General features: G+C 41.4%; 1 protein-coding gene across 1 annotated transcript in view; it reads left to right on the forward strand.

Annotated features, from left to right (window-relative positions):
- ITGA1 (integrin subunit alpha 1) overlaps positions 1-23,221 on the forward strand; it is a 795,992-nt gene that overhangs the window by 117,597 nt on the left and 655,174 nt on the right. The window contains exon 2 of the mRNA XM_069221693.1: positions 22,755-22,875. Within this exon, the coding sequence (XP_069077794.1) occupies positions 22,755-22,875 (121 nt within the window). The remainder of the gene's footprint in view (positions 1-22,754; positions 22,876-23,221) is intronic.

The raw sequence follows: 23,221 nt of genomic DNA on the forward strand, positions 1-23,221 counted from the left end.
TTGGTAGAGGAGCTACCATGTATAGGATTTCTAAAACCAGTTCCCCAGTTAGAAGCATGAAGGTTGCAGGTTTGGAGAAACACGAGCCCCACTACCAAAATCTACATTTCAACTTTGGCAAGTACCCAGAATGCTATAGGACATTTGTGCCTTGGACAAGAGTCATTACACAACTAACCCTACCCTTGTTCATGGAATTCATGATACAACAACCCTTGCGAGAGTAAATCCTTTTGCGAGACCAAAACAAACATTTATGCGTAGGAAGTGTACTTATACACTAATAAAAGCTTCCTCTTTTTTGTCAAACGTCTACGTTCAAATAGTTTTAAAGAATGAGTATGCTTTTTGCAGAACAGAACTTGCCTTCCAATGATTATGATATACAAATGCAATGTAGTACAGATAAATATTCTTTACTTAGGTTCGGAGATATAAATCGAAACACTAACCTGCTTTTGCAATGAAAGGCCCTGGCATTTAAATGTCATGTCCATGTCAGTATTATCTGTGATTCATGGGGGACAATAAGCAAAGGAAATGCATCCGCTTCTGTGAATGCACGGAGTTCTAGGTTGCAAATACGAGCAATTCACCTACAACGAATTCCTTAACTTAGATAGAAAAAATCAAGTAAGGTAAGCAGCGTCACCAAAGCCCCTCAAACAGGCTGTGCCACAGGAATCAGGTTAGGGTAGGTATTCCTTTTTGCATTTGTTAAATTTGGCGAACTGTTTAGAAGGTGTATTGTTAGGAGAAATTACTTCAGATAGTGAGGTACCAAAATATTGAGTGTTGGACTTTTTGCCTTACGCAGGCTCATCCCCAGCCTTTTTTGCCTCCTTCCTCCTGGTTTTTCTGACCTCTCGCTGTTGGCTCTAGGACTCTGAGCACTTTATCACTGCTGACCAGTGCTAAAGTGCAGGTGCTCTCCCATCTAAAGTTGGTATGATTGGCTTATACCTAATTGGCATATTTAATTTACCTATAAGTCCCTTGTACAGTGGTATCTCTATACCCAGGGCCTGTAAATTAAATACTACTAGTGGGCCTGCAGCGCTGCTTGCGCCACCCACTGAAGTAGACTTTCAAACCTGTCTCAGGCCTGCTAGCGCAGGGCCTGTGTGCGCAATTTTCTGCCATAGGGACCTGGCATCTAAACTTACTTGCCAGGCCCAGAACTCCCCTTTTACTACATGTAAGTCACACCTAAGGTACGCCCTAGCTAGCCCTATGGGAAGGGTGCCATGTATGTAGAAAGGCAGGACATGTGCCAAGTTGCGTGGCCTGTCCGGGTAGGGACAAACAGCCTAACTGGTGTCTCACTGCTGTGAGTGCTGCCTTCTCATAGGATTGCATTAGAAATGCCCTGCCTTATGTGTAAGGGGTATTGTCTGATTTATGAGGGGTAGCGTAGGCGTGTTTGGTATGGTTGTGATGGTGATAATAAATGCTGCTTACTGGTGTGGGTGTATTTTTTATTGCTATCACAGAAATGCCACTTCTAGAAAGTGCGCATTTATCTATGCTTATGACTGGTGTTTTGCAGCTTCACTCCAATCCACGTCTGGGCAGAGTGACAGTTGGGGCTTTGTGCATACTTTTCAGACAGCCTGTAGACAGGGAGGGTGGAGGTGTCACAGAGGTGCATCTGCATACTGAATAGTCTTCCTGGGCTGAGAGAAGGGAGAGGCGGGGCACACCTGCATTTGTAAAGACTGTGCCCTGGCCTCACACAATAGGGTCGTTAACCCCCCACTGATGTTTGGAGCCTGTGCTGAAAGGAGAGAGGGGGCACTCCCAGAATCAGTTGTAACTGGCTGGAACCTCCTCTCCCTACCATTGTAAAACACTGTAAGAACTGACTATAATTACAGGGGAATTTTCCCCACAATTTGGAGACTCTTGGAATCATCTTGGAACTGGACACCAAAGGCTGAAAGGATTCACCAGGAACCGCCATGGACTGCTGCTGCTGTGCTGACCTGTGACCTGCCTGGTCACTGTGAAGGACTTGTCACTTGCTGCCTTTCCCTTGTGCTGGCCTGTAGCTGGGCCCTCCACCTGAGGACCTTGTCTTAAGATTCTGCTCCCCAGAGGCAGGGTGCTGTGGCCCCTGACCCCTGCATCCATTTCTTCACGAGGGGTGCTTCTCCGTGGTTGCGGCTGCCATAGCGCTGATTGCAGCACGCTTATGGAGCCTTGGGAGCTCGTAGGCTCCTTGCTGCATTGTGCCCCTTTAAATAAGATCACCGCAGCAGCCCGGAAGCTGGAAGAACACTCGCGCACCACATCGGGTGCAGGCGAGTGTCTGCTTGGGCCCCAAGAGGGGTCTGATCTTCTTGTGGGTTCACGGCAGGACCAGGGGAAGGCGTGGGGGGGGTGCCCCCTTCCCCCTGGCCTCTGCGTTAGGAGCAGGACGCTCCTTTTCTGCTGTTAGGTAAAACGGTCATTATTGTGCCCCCCCCCAGCTTGGTGGAAGGGCCAGTGGAGGCCCGGGGGGGCCCCCAGAGATCACGGGTCTTGGGAGGGGCCTGTCGTTAAACCGGAGGGGGGTGCGTGGTGCCCCCCTCCTGCCCTAAGTTGTTTTTGCAGGCTTTGGCCCCCCTCGTGAGAGCCGGTTGAGGTTCTTGGGGGCCCCCAGTAATCACAGTCCCTGGAGGGGCCTGTCTATAAAAGACACAAGGTGCATGTCGCCCTCTTCTGACCCCAGAGTATAAGGGAGGCCCCCGTTTTGCGCATAGGAGCTCCGGGGGCTGCGCATAGGAGCTCCGGGGGCCCCATTGTTCGCCTTCTAGGCACTGGAGGTGCCTTCATCCAACCAGGTACTGTTTAAAGGACCAATATAGTTGCAATCCAAAGTTCTTTCTACAGACTTTTGTTTGATTCATATATTACCTACCTGTGTTTGATGTTTTTACATATGTGTATGCAAATGTTCCTTTTATGGACATGCTTGCTAATATGTTTTTCTAACTTGCCATTTGTTTTCTAATGTTCCTACTATGGGCATTTTATAATATTCTTATGACAAGTGCTGTGATGTAATAACGTGTTTTCCTGACTACTGCTTATGTTGCAGAATACTGAGTAACCTGTGTGTTATGTGTGACTACTGCTAGGTTGCAGAGTAACTAATGTGTAACGTTCTGACAACTGCTAAGGTAGCAGGATAGTACTGATATGTGATGTTTGGTCTGATAATTGCCTTGTGTACAATACAGTATATTTTCATATAATCTGGTGTTGTGTTTCCTTTGTGGTGGGGATATTGCATCACATGTGTGTGTTGTGCAAACGCTTTACACATTGCATCCGGGTTAAGCCTGACTGCTCGTGCCAAGCTACCAAGGTGGTGAGCAGGGGTTATCTTGTACGTGTAACTCCCTTGCCCTGACTAGAGTGGGTGGGTTCTGCCTGGCTGAGGTGCATACCCTAGCCAACCAGAAACCCCATTTCTAACATTGAGGGACTGATATAAGAGCGCCTAGCGCCTCCTGCCGCCACCTTAGTATTATTTTTTTGATGCTAACGTGGCCCAATGAGGCCAAAATCGCCACACCAAAATTACAAAGTGGCACAATGCATGCAATGCACCACTTTGTAACCCTTTGTGCTACATTACACCTGCGCCAGGCACAATGTATGCAATGTGGGGGTGAAACAAATGACACAAAGAAATCTAAGAGATTTCTTTGCATCATTTTTTCGTCACTGTTAATGCCTGCTCAGAGCAGGCATTAAAAGGAGGCACACCACTGTTTTCAATGGGCCTCAAAGGGCTTTGCAGGATTAGCTTCAACATTTTTTATGCTAGTCCTGCAAAGCTCTGAGCTAGCATCAAAAAATGTACGCTAGTTTCCCTAACTACCACTATGGCGTTAGGGTAGCGCTAAGGAGGCCCAGCACCACTTTCCTTAAATCAGGCCTTGAGTTTTTAATATCAACCTACACATACAGATTGGCAGTACACTGTCACAGCAATTAGATGTGTTGTTAAAATATTAAGGGGCATATTTACACAGAAGTGGCACAATTGGCAGTGCTGCACTGCATCACTTCTGAGATGCAGGGATGTGCCATATTTACACAAATATGGCACGCCCCTGTGTTTCCCCTATCTCTGGCACTAAATTTAGCTGCCAGCATCAATGCAGGCATCCTTGCACCATAGTGCAAGGGTGTCTGCATTGAACGGAATGATTGTTTATGTGCAGGAAGGTGTTCTTTCCAGCACATAAACAATCTACAATGGTGATTTGTTACTTCTATGTGTGCTGGTGAATGCAGCACACATAGAAAAAGCAAAAACGAGGAGAAATGAAAGTATTGGGGTGGCATTTGTTTTTGGTGCTACCACAGATACGCAAATTCTTGTAAATCTGGGGCGGTGTCAAAAGAAAGGGGTGTTGCAATGGAACACCCACAGCAACACCTAATGCACACCCCTCTACCTCAGAAAACTGCTTCGGAGGGGCCTATATTTACAAGATGGTGTTAAACCACAAAAAGTGGCTTAGGACCACCTTGTAAATATGGCACAGTGCACAGCACCACCGGAGAATCACAAAAAGTGACTCTGCTGTGGGGCTAGCAACATGTAAATATGCCTCTAAGGGGCATATTTATACTCTGGTTGCGCCGAATTTGCGTCGTTTTTTTCGATGCAAATGCGACGCAAAACTAACACCATATTTATACTTTGGCGCTAGACGCGTCTAGCGCCAAAGTTCCCGGAATGTGCGTCATTTTTTAGCGTGAACCCCTTCCTTGCGTTAATGATATGCAAGGGAGGCGTTCCCGTCTTAAAAAATGACTCCCAGGCCTTTACGTGGTATTTATACTCCCGGGCAAAAATGACGCCCGGGAGTGGGCGTGGCCAAAAACGGCGCTTTTGCGCCGCTTTTTAACGCCTGGGTCAGGGATGGCGTTAAGGGACAAGTGGGCTCAAAATGAGCCCAGAGTGCCCTCCCCTGCCCCCAGGGACCCCCCCTGCCACCCTTGCCCACCCCAGGAGGACACCCAAGGACGGAGGGACCCATCCCATGGACATTAAGGTAAGTTCAGGTAAGTATTTTTTTATTTTTTTTTGTGGCATAGGGGGGCCTGATTTGTGCCCCCCTACATGCCACTATGCCCAATGACCATGCCCAGGGGACAGAAGTCCCCTGGGCATGGCCATTGGGCAAGGGGGCATGACTCCTATCTTTACAATGATAGGAGTCATGTTGATGGGGGATGGGCGTCGAAAATAAATGGCGCAAGTCGGGTTACGATGATTTTTTCGACGTAACCTGACTTGCCCCATTTTAAGACGCCCATGCGCCATTTTCCCCCTACGCCGGCGCTGCCTGGTGTACGTGGTTTTTCTCGCGCACACCAGGCAGCGCCGGTCTGCTTGCGCCGGCTAACGCCATTCAATAAATACGGCGCCCGCATGGCGCTTCAGAATGGCGTTAGCCGGCGCTAATTTTTTTGACGCAAAACTGCGTTAGCGCAGTTTTGCGTCAAAAAGTATAAATACGGCCCTAAGTCTTTTCTTCCCTACATGTGCTTAACTTGACGATAAAGTGGATTTTGAAGTTGATAATTTCCATAAATATCTTTGTTGACTGTGAATGTTAACTACATTTATTAGACTATTTTCCAGACTTACAGAGACTTTCTGCTGGTTTAAAAAACAAGGGAGCGGCTTAAAAAACAAGGACGAGGTTCAGCCCAGCACAAGCATGAGACAGAAAGTATCTCTACTGAGAACACATTTGCGCTTTATTTCATGGAGACTTTTACAATCCGAGCACTGCACTGCACCCATTCAACAAGGGAATTCTTGTACTGGGAAAACAGTTCTTGTCTGGACTGATTTACAGGAAGTATGTCCATTTTCGTTGAAAGGTCACAAGCCAAAAGGAACTCAGTTTTGGGGAAATTGCACAAGGGTTACTTTATTCTCCAAAGAAACAAAAAGCATGTTTTAAATTGAGCGAAATGCCAGGGTTTTTTAGATGGGTCACATTAAAGTTTGGCACTAGTACAACTTAGACCCTTGACAGTGTCTACTGTTCACTCATGGGTATTTTTAGTATGTGAATTATATATAGGTTCTGAATAATGATCAAAAGTATACCTTATACATGTGTAATTATATTAGAAAATGACTTATATCTAGGCAAAAATTAAAATGTGCTATTTGTTTCATTATTTGAACTCAATCAATATTGTTAAAATCACTACTAATAAGCATGTCCAGCATGGTAAGGTACCTGCTATTGAAATCTTGTGAAATTAAGCTCACACCCTGAAGGGTCTTTCGTACTACTAGGACCTATCACAACTACCTATGTAGATAAGGTCACAATCAACATTTATAAGTTTTCTAATGTTCAATTATTGCCTTATGTATTTCATACCTGTATATATGATTGATTTTGTATTCTGCACAAATTTGGAAAGATCTTTTCAACTTGACTCACATTTCTAAGTACCACATTTGAAAGCAAAGCTCTTATTACATGAGTTAAAAAAGTGTGTGCCTAACCACTGCACAGTTAATCTACTTCAGACATTTATGTATCAAACCTACAGTACAGAGTTTGAAATTAAAATTAAGGGGGTCATTACAAGTTTGGCAGTCCCAACTTGGGACCGTCAAATTCACAGGGAGGATGACACCGCCATGGTGGTGGCGCCCCCACCTTATTACCAGGTTTCCGCTGGTCTGACCTGGCTGGCCGGCAGAAACCTTGAATTAGAGCATTCCCGCCAGTCAGTCAGGTGGGAACAGTGCTATCTCATAGCACAGAGGGGTCCACCCAGCACCCTCTTAATGTGCACTGTCTGCATACAGACAGTGAACATTCCAACGGTGCTAGGCAGAGAGGCCTCTGCACTACCCACAACATGGTCGTGGGCAGAGCAGGGGCCCTTCTCTGGCTCCCTAAACTATCTTTCCACCAGCCTTTTGATGGTGGGATCCCAACCATGAACAGGCTGGTGGGAAGGGGTGGGTTCTAATCAGCATGGCAGTGCTCAGTTCAACACCCCTATGGCTGGTTACAAGCCAGACCACAGTCATGCTGCCGGGAACCATGTACCCAACGGGAATGGCGATTCTTTGGTGATCCGACTGCCAAAGTCATTATTTGGAAGTTGGACCGTCAAAGCCGCGGGCTTTGACCGCCACTGTGACTGTGCCTGAAGACCACCAGACTCCTAATGAGGCCCTAAGTGTGTAATAATGACATTTTGAGCCATCGTTGAATGAGGCATTTCTTCTGTGGAGCACAAGCCATCTGACATTTCATAGTTATTCAAATATTCACAAATGCAAAAGTAAATGTACAGAATTGAAAATTCACAGAGACAAACCCAGACTTTATCTAATTGCTTTGCCTTAGACCAGTATTCTAGACAAGAATTGTGCCACACTCATACATCCTGCTTATATGTCTCACCACTTTATTCCTGCCCACAACCACTATTGTTTAAATATCAAAGGGAACCTATGCAATAAACATGTTTTCCTTGCTTGGAAGTAGTGTATCTAGCACAAGGGTCTCCAATGAGTAACTCACAAGCTACTGGTAGCTCATCAGCTGCTAGTTTAGGTATTGGACATATAGCTTAGTCCTTTATGTTATCCAGAGGGTCTGAAGCAGATTATCCATCAGCCCCTGCCATGACATGCAAAAGGCAGCTCGAACCCCCTAGAGTGACAGAGACCTTTGGCAATTGTGGGGACTCTACACACATACACAAAGCATGACTCAGCTTGGAGAAACCAACATGACCAGCCACTGTGGAGCAAACCTGCATGGTGACTGGTTGTGGTCATCTATCAGTCACACTTTGAGTATGTAACTTAAGGGCTAAGAAAGAAGAATTCCAGTTATAGTGAGAGTAGTGAAATAATGCAAATATCAGGAGCCAGGCGTGGAAGCAGCCCAGGATCCAAAGAAGATAAGGGACATGCAATATAGAAGACATGTAAGGGTCTCAGTATTTGGTAAATGATGGATGTGTGTATAAGTATGCCTGTGTGTGTGTGGATATGTTGGTCTGCTGATGGGGCCTGCCTATCAATATCCTCTAGGATTTGGGAGGGCCAGTGGCATCTGGTAACAAACCACTTACAGGTTTCGTTCCATGTATAATGGTGCAAGGTTTCCATAGATAGTTTGGGCATCCTCTGGCTAACCAAGATCTCCCCTACCATGATGGTGTCCCCTGCATAATGATGACTGGCATAATGTTGCCTACCCATGTCATTTTGTAGGCAGCTTTGACATTAGACTAATCAACCATGTCATAATGGTATCTGTTCTAAGATTATTGTGGTCATGCTTGTCCAAATTGTAGCCACCTCTGCCATATTAGTAACCACCTCTGGAATAATGGTAGCCATATAGGCTATAATGATTACCATTTATGGAATAATTCTGCCACCAATGGCAAAATGATGACCCTTTACTATGATGATGCAATTCTTAAATATTGTGGGCATCCTTTTTTATCATTGTGTCAACCCTAGCACGATTGTGGTTGCTTTGGCATATTTCTGGTCAGCTTCATCCGACTCTGGTCTCCTTGGCATTCCGTTGTCCACCTCTGACATACTGGTAGCTGTCCTTGTCTCATTGTGGGTAAAACATTCAATATCTTTGCAATCCCTGCCATGTTATAATAATACATGAGCTTGGGAGACAGAATCTATCCATATGAGGTAGCTCTATGGTTGTATGATTAGGTATTGGCAAAACATTTTTTTGTAACAAAACATTGTAGACTACAATATTATCCCAAAATAGGTATGCATATTGACTTTTAACTATTATATACCATATTAACTTTAAAACATTATTTAAAAAATAATATTACATTTAAAATATATATCTATAGTATAAAATGTGTATATCTAGTTTACAGACAGAAACTAAAAGCGTATGTACGTTAAACAAATTGGGAAAAGGTGTAGTTGAAAAATACATTTATAATTAAAAAATAAATAATGAAAGACTAATTAAAATACTACCACACAAAATAAATAATGGAAATACCACTTACATTAAAGTCTTTTTTTTTAAATAAAATAAAAAATATATCATAAAATACGTTTTGTAAAATCTGTTTAAAAATGAGGCTTTGAGTCACAACACCCACTCACTACTCCCACTACAGCTTGAGCAAAAGTAAAAAATGTCATGGAGTTTTAGAGGGGTAAGATTTACTAGTCCCATTCCAATATAGCAACAGTAGAAGAAGTGTTGGACTTTGAAGCGGTTACACTTACTATTCCCTCTCCAATCTGTTCAATAATGGGGAAAAAGTATTACCTGATAGGGGTTACATTTACTATTCCCAGTTCAATGTAAGCAACAGTAAAGAAAATGTTAGGGTTGATGGGTCAAATTCACTACTGCCATCCCACTTGAGCAAAGGTAATGAAAGTGATGGACTTTGGAGGGGTTACATGTACTATTCCCACTCTAACTTAAACAACAGTACGGAAATTGTTGGACTCTGAAGGGGTCAGATTTACTATTCCCACTCCAACATAAGCAACAGTAGGGAAAGTGCTCTACTTTGGAGGAATTATATTTAAAATTCTCTTCCCAACGTAAGCAACAGTAGGGAAAGTGTTGAACCTTGGAGGGGTCAGATTTACTACTCCCACTCCAGTGTAATCAACAGTAAAGAAACAGCAGTAAATAAAGTGTAGGACTTTAGAGGGGTAAGATTTACTATTCACACTCAAACATATACAAAAGTAGGGAAAATGTTAGACTTTGGAGGGATCAAATTGAATTTTCCCTATATGAAAAGAATACAAAATGAATTACATAGATATAAAATAAATCCACATAAAATATATTCCCATGACCATATACAAATAGTTTAACATTATATATTGTATAAATTATGAAAACATAACATATGAAATTGCCATATAAAATTATATATATATATAAGAGACATATATATATATATATATATATATATATATACGCACACACACATATATATACATATACGTATATATATATATATACATATATATATATATACACATATATATATATATATACATATACAGGGAGTGCAGAATTATTAGGCAAGTTGTATTTTTGAGGATTAATTTTATTATTGAACAACAACCATGTTCTCAATGAACCCAAAAAACTCATTAATATCAAAGCTGAATATTTTTGGAAGTAGTTTTTAGTTTGTTTTTAGTTTTAGCTATGTTAGGGGGATATCTGTGTGTGCAGGTGACTATTACTGTGCATAATTATTAGGCAACTTAACAAAAAAAAAATATATACCCATTTCAATTATTTATTATTACCAGTGAAACCAATATAACATCTCAACATTCACAAATATACATTTCTGACATTCAAAAACAAAACAAAAACAAATCAGTGACCAATATAGCCACCTTTCTTTGCAAGGACACTCAAAAGCCTGCCATCCATGGATTCTGTCAGTGTTTTGATCTGTTCACCATCAACATTGCGTGCAGCAGCAACCACAGCCTCCCAGACACTGTTCAGAGAGGTGTACTGTTTTCCCTCCTTGTAAATCTCACATTTGATGATGGACCACAGGTTCTCAATGGGGTTCAGATCAGGTGAACAAGGAGGCCATGTCATTAGATTTCCTTCTTTTATACCCTTTCTTGCCAGCCACGCTGTGGAGTACTTGGACGCGTGTGATGGAGCATTGTCCTGCATGAAAATCATGTTTTTCTTGAAGGATGCAGACTTCTTCCTGTACCACTGCTTGAAGAAGGTGTCTTCCAGGAACTGGCAGTAGGACTGGGAGTTGAGCTTGACTCCATCCTCAACCCGAAAAGGCCCCACAACCTCATCTTTGATGATACCAGCCCAAACCAGTACTCCACCTCCACCTTGCTGGTGTCTGAGTCGGACTGGAGCTCTCTGCCCTTTACCAATCCAGCCACGGGCCCATCCATCTGGCCCATCAAGACTCACTCTCATTTCATCAGTCCATAAAACCTTAGAAAAATCAGTCTTGAGATATTTATTGGCCCAGTCTTGAGGGTGTTGATGTCATTAGACCACACCCCTTCTCATTACAGAGATGCACATCACCTAATATGCTTAATTGGTAGTAGGCTTTCGAGCCTATACAGCTTGGAGTAAGACAACATGCATAAAGAGGATGATGTGGTCAAAATACTCATTTGCCTAATAATTCTGCACTCCCTGTATATATATATATATATATCGAACCAAAAGGCTCCACTTTAGAGCCAACGGAGCACTCTACAGATTCCCAGCCACAGTTATTTCACCCAGCATGACGCATTTCGGCTGCTTGCCTTTCTCAAATGCTGATAAAAAAGGGAACACTCACTCGCAAGTGCTTTAAATGGTTTTTCTTAATTGTTCTTATCAGTGTGCTCATAAGTAAAAAGGGACTAAAGTGTATCCATAAATCACATAGTTAACAGTGCCGCCATAGTAGCATGTGTTATCCATTTTAAAAGTGCGCAAGTGATGATGAGAACAGCAATATATATATATATATACATATATATATATATATATATATATATATATATATATATATATATATATATATATATATATATATATAGTTAGACCTGGCATCCTTGACGTGTTATCCCCTAACATTTTTGCCTCTGCATCCCACGTGTGCTGGACTCTGTTTTTGCAGATTTTGTTAATCTGGTAACTTTACCACTGCTAACCAATGCTAAAGTGCAGGTGCTCCCTATGTTAAATTGTATGTGTAATCGTTTTTTTCATAAGTGGCATAATTGGTTTATTACTAAGTCCGGAGTAAAGTGCACTAGAGGTGCCTGAGGCCTGTATATCAAATGCTACTAGTGGGCCTGCAGCACTGATTGTGCCACCCATATCAGTAGCCCTGTAAACATGTCTCCGGCCTGCCACTGCAGTGTCTGTGTGTGCAGTTTCAAGCTGCCAATTCGACTTGGCAAGTATACTCACTTGCCAGGTCTGAACCTTCCCTTTTTATACATGTAAGGCACACCTAAGGTAGGCCCTAGGTAGTCCCATGGGCAGGGTGCAGTGTATGTTTAAGGTGGGTCATATACTGATGTGTTTTACATGTCCTAACAGTGAAATATTGCTAAACTAATGTGTCATAGGTTAACATGGGGGCTGCATTTAAATATTCTTAAAGTGCAGTTTCCCTTTGAGAGCAGATAGAGATGTGGAGTTTGTGGTCTCTGAGCTCACAAAATAAAAATATATATTTTAGTGAAGGTGGTTTTTAGATTGTTCGTTTGAAAATGCCACTTTTAGAAAGTAGGCATTTTCTTGCTTTGACCATTCTGTGACTCTGCCTGTTTGTGGATTCCCTGTCTGGGTCAGACTGACAGTTGAGCTGTTTGTGAATCCCATCTAGATAGTGACACAAAGGGAGCTGGGATGTAGCCTGCAGATACTGATGAGCCATGTGGGCTAGGGTGGTGGGAGGAGTGTTCACTGGCACCTGAATGAGCTGTGCCTGCCCTCACACAATACAGTCTCCATCCCACTAGTGTGTGTCTGGGGCTGGCCTGGGCAAGGCAGAATCCTGTAAACAACCGAGACTTGTCTTTGAAGTTGGGCAACTTCAAAGGCAGAAAGGGGTATAAGTATTGGACCGAAAACCCCAGACTTTAAATTTCTTCAAGATTTGCTTCTGGAACCAAGAGGAACCTCTGGCAAGGAGCTGAAGAACTGAGGAGAAGGGCTGCCCCTGGCTGTAACTTTTCTTTGTTGGGCTATCCTGCAGTTGCTGTTTCTGTCTGTGAAAGGGGACAAAGACTGGACTTTGTGGTATATTCCTGCTTGAGAAGAATCTCCAAGGGCTTGGACTGAGCTTGCCCCCTGTTCTGAAGTCTCGGGGCCAACAAGGACTTACTCTGCCAGCACCTTGACTCTCTGCTGAGTTTCCTGCCCTGCCAAGTGGTGCCTAATCCAGTCCCTGGGCCCTTGAAAGAAAAAGCTGGTGGGAAAACCAAGAAAAAACAAGTAATCCAACATCAGACTACTCCGGACCGACGCCGCTGCCGAATCCTGTGATGCCACCTGCAACCAAAGACGTGGTCCTCACTGGAGTGAGACAACCCCACATGCCAGATGCCACTGCGGCCCCGCTGAAGTCTGCGACTTCGTCAAGGTCACCGTACCATGTCGTGACCACCGGATCGCGATACTGCTGGAAGTGCACTGATCCAACGCTTCGCACCGCCACCACCTCACTTCCACCGCTCTGCCACAAGGACCCGACGCCTCTTTGTGACGCCTCCGCTCCTTCACTCTTCAGCACTGGAACCAATGGCACCTTGGATCCATCAACTCCATGATCCCCAACTCCGTGCACCAGCTTGTGTCCTCATTTTCACAAGGTACTTTACCTGGGGGTCTGTGCGACTCCGTGACTGGCGCCATTGGCGTTGGATTTTTGGTAATGACTCCGTCACGACACTGCGATATCAGTTAATCGAAGCATTTGTGTTTCTAAGACCAATTTTGTGTTTAATCTTTGAAAATTCATAACTTTGCTTGTGTATGTTGGATTTTGTTTAGATAAATATTGCCTATTTTTCTAACCTCGTGTTGAGTCATTTTGTGGTGTTTTCACTGTATTACTGTGTGTGTTGGTACAAACACTTTACACATTGTCTCTGGGTTAAGCCTTTCTGCTCTTGCCATGCTACCAAGGGGTTGAGCGGGGGTTAACCGGGTGTGTTTCTCCTTTCCCTGACTAGAGTGAGGGTCCTTGCTTGGACAGGGGGCAGCCTGACTGCCAACCAAAGACCCCATTTCTAAAATATATATATATATATATACATATATATAAATATATATATATAGACTCCATTTCTAACATATATATATATATTTTTTTTTGTAATATATTTTTTTAAATACTTCACACCCTACTAACCTACAATTCTAATAAGCACAAAACAACTCAGGTTATTAACCAAAAAAAACTATACACATTATATTACCAAAACAAGTATTAAGATTAAATAATGTCCATATTATTAAAACAATTAACACAATCAACCAATTGCCAAATAAACAATTTACTGTATATGAAATTATTTATTAAATAGATTATTAATTATATAATTAACAGAGTGAAAACATTAAAAATTATGTACTGTTATATAATCAATATTTAAAAAACATTGAACCTATTCCACTACAAACCCACCAATCTGCCAAATAAAACATGACATATATTTAAAACAACTTTAAACTATATTACCAAATGAAAAGAAACACACTAAAAATAATTAAACATGATAAGCATTAAAAAATAGTCATTTATAACTCAGAAACTAATAGTACTCAACTAAATAATTTTAAAAAACAATGTTATGTACAACTATGGTTGTGTATCAAATAGCCAGGAAGCCCAAGATAAAGAGTATTTTAGTAATCTAGGTGGACCCAGCAATTTCCCGAATTACTGCAAATGGGCTCTTTCCTGCTGCTTCAATTGTCTAGAACTCTCTACTAAATGACTCCTGGTCCTAGAAGACATCAGTGGTCCCTTCTTTCTCTCCTGCCCCCTATTCCTGTTCTTGTTTAATTAAAATCCTCATGAGCTATGAGTATCAGCTGGTGCTTCTTTGGGGATTTGTCATGTAATGCTTCCTCTCAGCTGCCTAATCTTAATCCAGAAGACCGCAGTGGCACAGCCTGTAGTGCTCATCATCAGATTGATTTGACAGAGTTGTAGAGCCTACAACATTAATTCTTGCCAAAACACAGCCAAAACAGTTTGTGTTGTGAATTCATTATGGAATTTCCTATCTTTCTCCCTCCCTACTGATCAAGATTCCACAGGACCTAGGTTAAGAGACTCTCTGCACCAGAATACACGTATGACCCATTGACTAACTTTTCTTGAGGTCCCTTCTTTCTTCCAAAAGCTTCTCGATTGCATGCCATTACGGCCAGGCCCATCTGCTCTTTAGAAAGCCTGTTAGGGTAGCTCGGTCACATAACTTCATGCCATGTTTCAAGTAATAGCTTAACGAATGAAGACCTGATGCATGTATTTCACTTTAGTCTTGTGTTGATTTCATTGCACTAATTAAAAGCCTTCCTCTGTTCTACAGACACTGCTCTCCAGATGTAATGTTTTTAAACCTAGAGCAATGTTCCAGTACTGTGTATCATTGCTGTTGGAGCCAGAATTGACATATTTTATTTTCTCATATCTTTGTTGCTTTTAATAACTAGAAAATTCAGGTTTTTGTAATGTCTACTCAAAAGGTTTGCTTATATGTGTCTGGGTTTACTTATTCTGTTGGGCCTATAGCTGTGAAACGCCTCCCTCTGCCCCTCTGCCTCAAAATATAGTACATTTTTGGCTGATTCCAATTCACAAAAATGACTTTAGGTGAGAATTTGGTACGTTTGCATGACAGTGGTCCATAACTTTGACCAGCTGCATAAAAGGCATTTGTAACTTGTTTGCTCACATCAGTGACCTTCAGTACATGGCTTCCTGACTGAAGTAGCAGCCCTGCCGTTCCGAGGCCAAAAGCTACAGTCATCACTTGTCAAAGAAATACTTTAGACTTGGGGAAACAACTAGTTTAACATTATCTAAGTCACTAATAAGTAATGCCTTGGAGTCCAAAATGCACACGTGTGTAATATATGAAGGCAAGCTATGATTAATTAGAAATCAGTATGTCTTTGTAGTAGCACCATTCAAAAGTGCTAGCTTAATGTATAGGCTATACCAAACTGTATTGATGTCTATATGTTCTAAGTAGGGTGCATGATACATTAACATTTTGGACAGATGTCCCACAATTTAATTTCCCAAGCAATAAGTTGTGCTCTATCTCCCAAAGTGAAAGAAGTCAGTGGGCAAGAGTGACAATTTTCTACAAAATGAAGATGTCAGTGGAACCAAACCTTTATTGTATCCAGTTTCAGGAAGCCCTAGCTGACAACAATGTCAAACCTTAACCCAGTGGATGATTTCATCTTCTACTTCGAAGAAAAAAGGGTCTAATTTTTAGTTTGGTGTATGGATCGCCAGTCAGCAAGGTCAGCAGAGGCACTAGCCGTCACTTCTGTGGTGGTGACTTTCCCTCCATAATTCAGTGTCAGGCTGGTTGAAATTTACTTGACTTCAGTATATCCATTATGCGGAGAACATGTAAGCACCATGTTTGTTTGGCTGGCTCTGCTTAATTGCATGCTTTTTGTTTTTAAACAAACTTCAACATGATTGCTCCCTTGACCGGGTAAGGCTATAAACTGATCCAGTCCCATCCTAAACATTACATTGTTCTAAACCAACAAGTCTATCAGCTCTCTTAAATAACATATGCTCTCAAGAGACTTATCTTTTTTACTTTCTGCCACCAATTCAGTCTCCAACCTTTTCTGTAGTAGGAGCTACTTCTGCTCAAAAAAGATCCTCCCGAGCTACTAGCAAATTTCCTAACTGTAAAATAGTGACACGACATGTTGACACTACACTATGACAAAATTACCATCAGAAATTCCCAGAAAAAGTTTCACAATATTAAATGCCTCCACTTGACTAATAAAGTAACATTCAAATCTTCACATGCCCTGAGGCAAAAAGCACGTAACCACAGCAATATGTCTCACAACCCAGCTAGGATTATCATTAAACTATTAACTTTAAACATGTTTTAAAATTGCAAATTTTTGTTTTTGTCAGCATGTCAGTCTCTCAAAATACACACATTTGGCTATGAAAAAGCACTTCTCAATTTAGGCAAACAAATTCAATTTTCCAGAAGAAAAGCCTTTTTGAAAGAAAGATGCCTTTAAAATATCAGTTTTCATTTTTAGGATATACACAGTCCCCATACATCAGAATATCATTTTCATTGAGTACTTACATGAGCAAATGCTTCACATAGACAGACTGTTTAAAATGCTCAGGTATTGTAATCGTAGGCCATTGATGCTCACCAGAGCACCAAGGGTGCCTGTATTATGCCAATAATGCCAACCATTATACCAAGGTCACAATTGTGCCAAAGCTGGACAACATAAGGGCTAGAGTGGACACCATATACCCATCATGGACATTTTTCATGAGAATGCTAAACTAAGCTCAGTTATGCTCCTAAAATGTCAATGATGGCTGTAATTTAGGATGCCACAACTAGACCAAGAACACCCAAAGTAGTCAAGGATGGGCATTATTATGCAATTGGCACTATTGTGCCATGAAAGGACATGATTGTGCCAGAGATAACCCCTTATGATGGGGGCTTGCATACATATTGGTGGTCCTTGACACCAGGTGTAGATTCTAGGAAGAAATAGAGTTTATTATGGAAACACACATAAATAAAGATGGAACTTTTAATTTTCTCTACTCTTGATAATACCTTGCTCTCTTCAGCTCTCGGGCTGGTCAAACACCCAACTAACAAATTTTTCACTCTGGCTCCTGCAGTCCCACACTTTGGTGGGTCAGTACTGATTGCTGCTCAAACTACTACTGCACCTTTTCTTTTATGGTCCACTGTTAACGCACATGGTGCGACTGATTAAGTGGTGACTGCAACATGACTAATCGCCTGTGACTTAATTAGATTGAGATCGGATACATATGGTCATGTTGCAGACCCGATAAGCCAACACAGAGTGTTTGAGTGTAGGTATGAGGTCCTGCCATAGGTGAAAGTGGCAATCACTCTAAGGGTCTTCCCTTTAATATGCACAGACTCTATGAATAACATACTGGGTTTGATATCAACTCTAAGAGCTACTTTGAGGGTACTGGTGAGCTTCCAGTAGCTCACGAGCTACCCGTTGGAGACTGTGCTCTAGATCTTTCAACATCAACACAGGGTATTATAGGTACTGCAGTAATAATGTTAAAACAATGAGGCAGTCCACATCTCACAGCACTATTGAGTATAAACCTTTCACTTAAAGGACAGTCCTGAAAATGCCACCAAATGCTCTCTATTTGTTGAGAGCTTCAATCAAAAGCTTGTGTGACCCTTTTTAAAATGAGTGGTATATGTGAATGGCTGCCCATCTAACCACTCTCTCTGCGTAATTTTTGAATTTGAGGTGCTGAATGATCTCTTTCAGCAAATTAAAAGCCTCTTGCAATAATGGCAGTGGAGGCCTCTACTTGTCCTCAAGACAATATTGTGATCCATGATGCAAAATCCAGTGTTTTCTGTCAAAAATGAGACAGATTAATCTAGTCTTCTACAGTCCACTGTTTCTAAACACAATTACAGAGTTTATCCTTTTTTGTAGACAAAGTGATAGACAACTTTCCAATGTGCAATTACTCATGCAGCACACCTAATTTGACACTGTCTTCATGAGATCTAATCCACTTAAGCTCAGTTTTGTCTGGATTCAAAAAAGCAACTTACATTTGCTTCACTCCCTCGTGACCTCAGAGCATCTGCAGAGTACTGCTATGTCATTGTCAGTGCTACCAGAGATGGGACAGTAGACTGATGCATTTCCTTATGAATGAAACCCAACTCCTTATGTTTGGAGCAGCCCCCACATCAGATTTCCCATTGTTTCAGCTTTCTCAAGTTAACAATATTAATAATAATAATAATAATAATAATAGCTTCATTCGGTCATTGAGGCCATCAAAGCATAAAAATACATAAACAACAAAATTTACAAAACATACAATAAAAGATGGAAACTAACTTAATAACTCGGTGTACATATACATGGATTAAAACATAGCAGAAGGAATACATTCCTTTTCTTCATACCTTCTAAATTCCTACATCCTAAATAAATAATAACATAGAGTAAAAAAGTTATTTCAGTGAGAGATGTCGTATATGCCAAGCTGTCACAAGGAACTTACTGACCGCATGGATAACATTTTTAGAAATGTCGCTCTTTAAAATCCTAATAGCTATAAAACACTGCCTCAGGCCCAGATCTCGGCAGGTTGCGTGGATCTAGGAGTGGTATAGGCAGGACAAAAGAACATAAAGTGTTCAATGGTTTCAGTGGCAACAAGACAAGCTGGGCAAAGATCCGTAGATGAGGGCCCACCCCAATTCTTAGTTAAAGATAACAGCGGGAGGCTTCCAAAGCATAAGTGTGCATAAAGACCCTTCCCCAGTAAGTCAGGAATCAAATCAAGATATCGTTCAAACTGGGGACACCAATTGAAGTCGATGAATAAATTGGTCAATCTACCATAGAATGTACAAGGAACCAAATCACTATTTATATGGGACCAATATACTGTCTTCAGGAGGGTCTTGTCGGATCTCTCCAAGTGGTTTGGCTCTTCCCAAAACCTTTGTAGACCCAGAGCAGAGAACCAGTTAGATACATGCATAACCCAGGGTATGGTGGCCGCTCCTGACCTCCTTAAAATGTCAAGTACTGAGTCTCTGTATACAATAAGTTCTGGAACAGTCCAAATCCTTACCCAGTATAACAAGGGTCTTAGGGCTATCAAGTTGGCTTTCGGTTAAAACCTAGGTCCAAGAACATGGGGATCAGAGGAGTACTCTGGGGACACGCAAGTAGGGCCCTGGCAAAGTTATTTTCTCCTACTGCTAATCTTTTACTCTCAGAGAATCCCCATAGTTCAGCGCCATGGGCGGCTGCACCCTGCGCCTTTGCAAAATAAATTTTGATGGCTGGGGATACAGTTTTAGATACAGAATTCTTATAGAAGCGCAGGATAGCAGCCGCTCTATGCTGAAGAAGCCCTACACTTTTGCCGATTTGTTCCTCCCAATGCAAGTTATTTGAGAGCCTCACGCCCAAGTAGTCTATGGTCTTAACTCTACTTAGTAGGGCCCCATCCAAATTGATGGTGCATCTTCGGCTGCAGCCAGAGGAAAACACCATCAATTTTGTTTTGTTAACATTGAATTCCAGTCCATGGTCATCACAGAAGGACTTGAATCTATCCACAAGGATTTGGAAGCCCATAGGGGTTTTGGAGATAAGAAGAGAATCGTCAGCAAACAACAGTATTGGGATCTTCTGCTCATTTAGAGTGGGAGCATCATTGGTGCATGAGGACAGGATTTGTACCACTTTGTTGATAAATAGCGTAAATAGTGTAGGAGCCAAAACACAACCCTGGCGAACTCCCCTCCGTATAGGGATCTTATCAGTCAATTCTCCTTGGTCACCCCACCTCACTTGTGCATATGTATCATCATATAGCCGTTGTAACAAAAGATTAGATTGGAGCTTTCTATCATTGTCCTATTGGTTGTATGTGGTGCACATGACTGGAAATTAAGTCAGTTGAATCACGTTCCCTCTGAATCCCCAGCAACACAATAAGTTAAGACTACAGTTTTGACCATAGATTCCTCAGTTTAGGTTATCCCTGAACTGTATTAAATGATTTATAAGAATAGTCCTTGCTCAAATACCCGTACTCATCTTTAGGTTGTGTTTAAGTAAATTGTGATTGACTACCTCATATACTGTAATACTTTAAAAAGAAGAACCAGGACACAGGCTTACCCATTTATAACTTCCCATGAGAAGGGCCTGTACTACCTATACAAAATTCTAAAATGGAGCTGAATGATCGTAGGTAGAGGTAAGGCAGGTAACTCCAGCGCTACTGGCAGGGAGCAGGAAAGTGTGTTATACAGAACCTGGGAGCTGCCAACACAACCCTTTTGTTAAATGGCCATAATAAGCAAACATTAGTGTTCCTCACATCAGCAGCAACCTTACACTATTACTGATTGAGATGTTTTAGATTGATGCCAAGAGTAAAGAAAGATACAGCAGTTGTTTGCACCTTGACAGCGCATCATGTAAAAGTAAAGAAAGGTTTCCAACTGGAGAATGAGCTCTGGAAAGAAGGCTACGCAAAATAGAGGCAAACCCACAAACCAGATGTGGTTAGGAAGGTTTTGCTGTGATTTGGCCAAAGTACCTTATGAGCCCATTGGATCAATAAGTAGGCATCATAGAAAATTGCAGCACTGCCCCTGGATTAGTCCTTGAAATAAATGCTTTCACAATGTACAAATCAAATAATAGCAAAAGATAGTGTGGGAGCATGCATTGAACCGAACGGTGGTCTCCCTCCGATGGACCTTGAAGTAGATTGGGTGACAAAGGAGTTAGCAACAGATTTACAATTTCAATTCATGAAACCCATTTGGCCACACAATGAGGACCAGGAATCGATATGGAATGTTTAGTAGGCTTATTACAAATTAGTATTCTCTCTAATATATGCGCAAATTAGAATCAAATTGCAAAGGTGCAGAAGTGGACGCAGCAAACTGAAACAGTGGAATCAATTCAATCTCAGTAGTGTAAGGCATACAAAAATTAAACTCACAGCTATGCAGAAACTAAGAAATAGAAATTGATATTCCAAAAAATGACTTCAGATTGCTCCTTCTAAGAATGAATGGATTCAGGGTCATCTACCTCAGGTTCTAAATAAAATGGGAAATTCAGGTTAAAATATTTCAAAGGGTTCAGAAATTAAGCAAGGCAGGTCTCAACATCATAAAGACTCCAGTAAAAGTATTTAAAGAAAGGAATCAGTGTTAGCATGAAGCTACACCCTGTAGGAACAAAAAGGGTGTGAAGAGGTCTGTGCCTCTTCAAGTCTAAAGGAACCTGCTGTAACTCTAACAAGGGGAACACTAAAGTAAAGTGAATAGTTCCAGAAGCATCCATATCTCCAAACATGTCACTTGAAGCCCAATTATTTCTCTTTCTCATGGAACACACTTGCAACATCGGACAAATCTCCCATCCCACAGAGCTTCAGCGATCAGGTTAACCTTGACTGTCTTCACTTGTGATATACAATGAATAGGAGGTTTCTTCTGCTCATTAAATCCTCCAGTCCGTGCAAGATTTTCTATGTTCAAGCCTCTCTATCTCTAATACACAATACCCCTTTCTCTAGCTAAGAAATCATGAATGCACACCTGCAAAATGAAAACATGCAAGGCATGAAAATATACATTTCATGTTAAAACAAAGGGCATAGTTAGGTCAACTTTATAAATCATTGTCAGTATGCACTCTTAATACAAAGTTACTGATGCAAGCATCATGTCAGAATAAATGCAGAATGTGAATAAATGAATTCATGATTACATATGCAATGTGCGTTAATGTGAATGAGAAATGCAAATCCTCATGTTAAGGCTAAACATTAGAACACATGTATACATATAAACTCTAACTTCTACAGTGAATACACTTTCAATAATATGTTTTGATACTTCACTTTACATTATTAATGTTAAGGCATACAGAGTATACGATGCCGGTTACATATTTGGATTACTTCTGTGAACTGTAGAGGTGCAACCACAATTACGCTGCTCCAAAAGCATAACATAACACACCTGGCACACTTTAATCTAATTAAGACAAATTGGCTCATTCACTGATCCAGAATGAACCGAAGCTGCTAGGGTCTCTTTTGACCAGTAGCATGGGCAAATGAAGGAAGGTGTTAATTTTCTGCACCTATATCAGTTCAGAGAATATATGATTAAGAGGTCCTATGAGTTGGATATGTGGCAAAACCACTAATTTCCAAGATTTTACTCTTCAGATCGTGGTAGCTTTGTTGATGGATGATACAGGAAGGACCACTTAATTGTATTTATGAGATTCTGTCTGCAGTGTGCATTTGCAAATTTGTGAAATGAATATTGCATCACATAATCTGTGAATATTAAAACTTTAATTTCCTTTTTGCAGCTTTGTTACAAAATGCTCTCTCATTCAATGTTGATGTGAAAAATTCATTGACCTTCAGTGGACCAGTGGAAGACATGTTTGGATATACTGTTCAACAATATGAAAATGAAGAAGGAAAATGGTGAGTGTTCATGGTTGATTCATTTTAATTTGTTTATAGTGTTGCTAATTGTTTATGGTACTGTAATAAAAAAGGTTAAATATACTATGTTAGTTTGCAAAGATGGCACACTAGTTCCATATTTTTCCCATTAGATAAGACTTATTACACACATAAAACACAAGCAGTGCTTAATTTGAGCCGGTGCTCGCAGATAGCTCCTACCAGCACCTTTGTTGGGGGGCTGGCATTTAATTCCCTTATCAGACTTTGACACGAGCAAAAGAGGGAAAACACAAGATGGAAAGGCCGCAACAAAGAGAGAAAGCACAAGCCTGCAAGAGTGAGATAAATGGCTCATCTAGTG

Source organism: Pleurodeles waltl, chromosome 1_1 (genome assembly GCF_031143425.1).
Source record: "Pleurodeles waltl isolate 20211129_DDA chromosome 1_1, aPleWal1.hap1.20221129, whole genome shotgun sequence".
Taxonomy (NCBI): Eukaryota; Metazoa; Chordata; class Amphibia; order Caudata; family Salamandridae; genus Pleurodeles; species Pleurodeles waltl.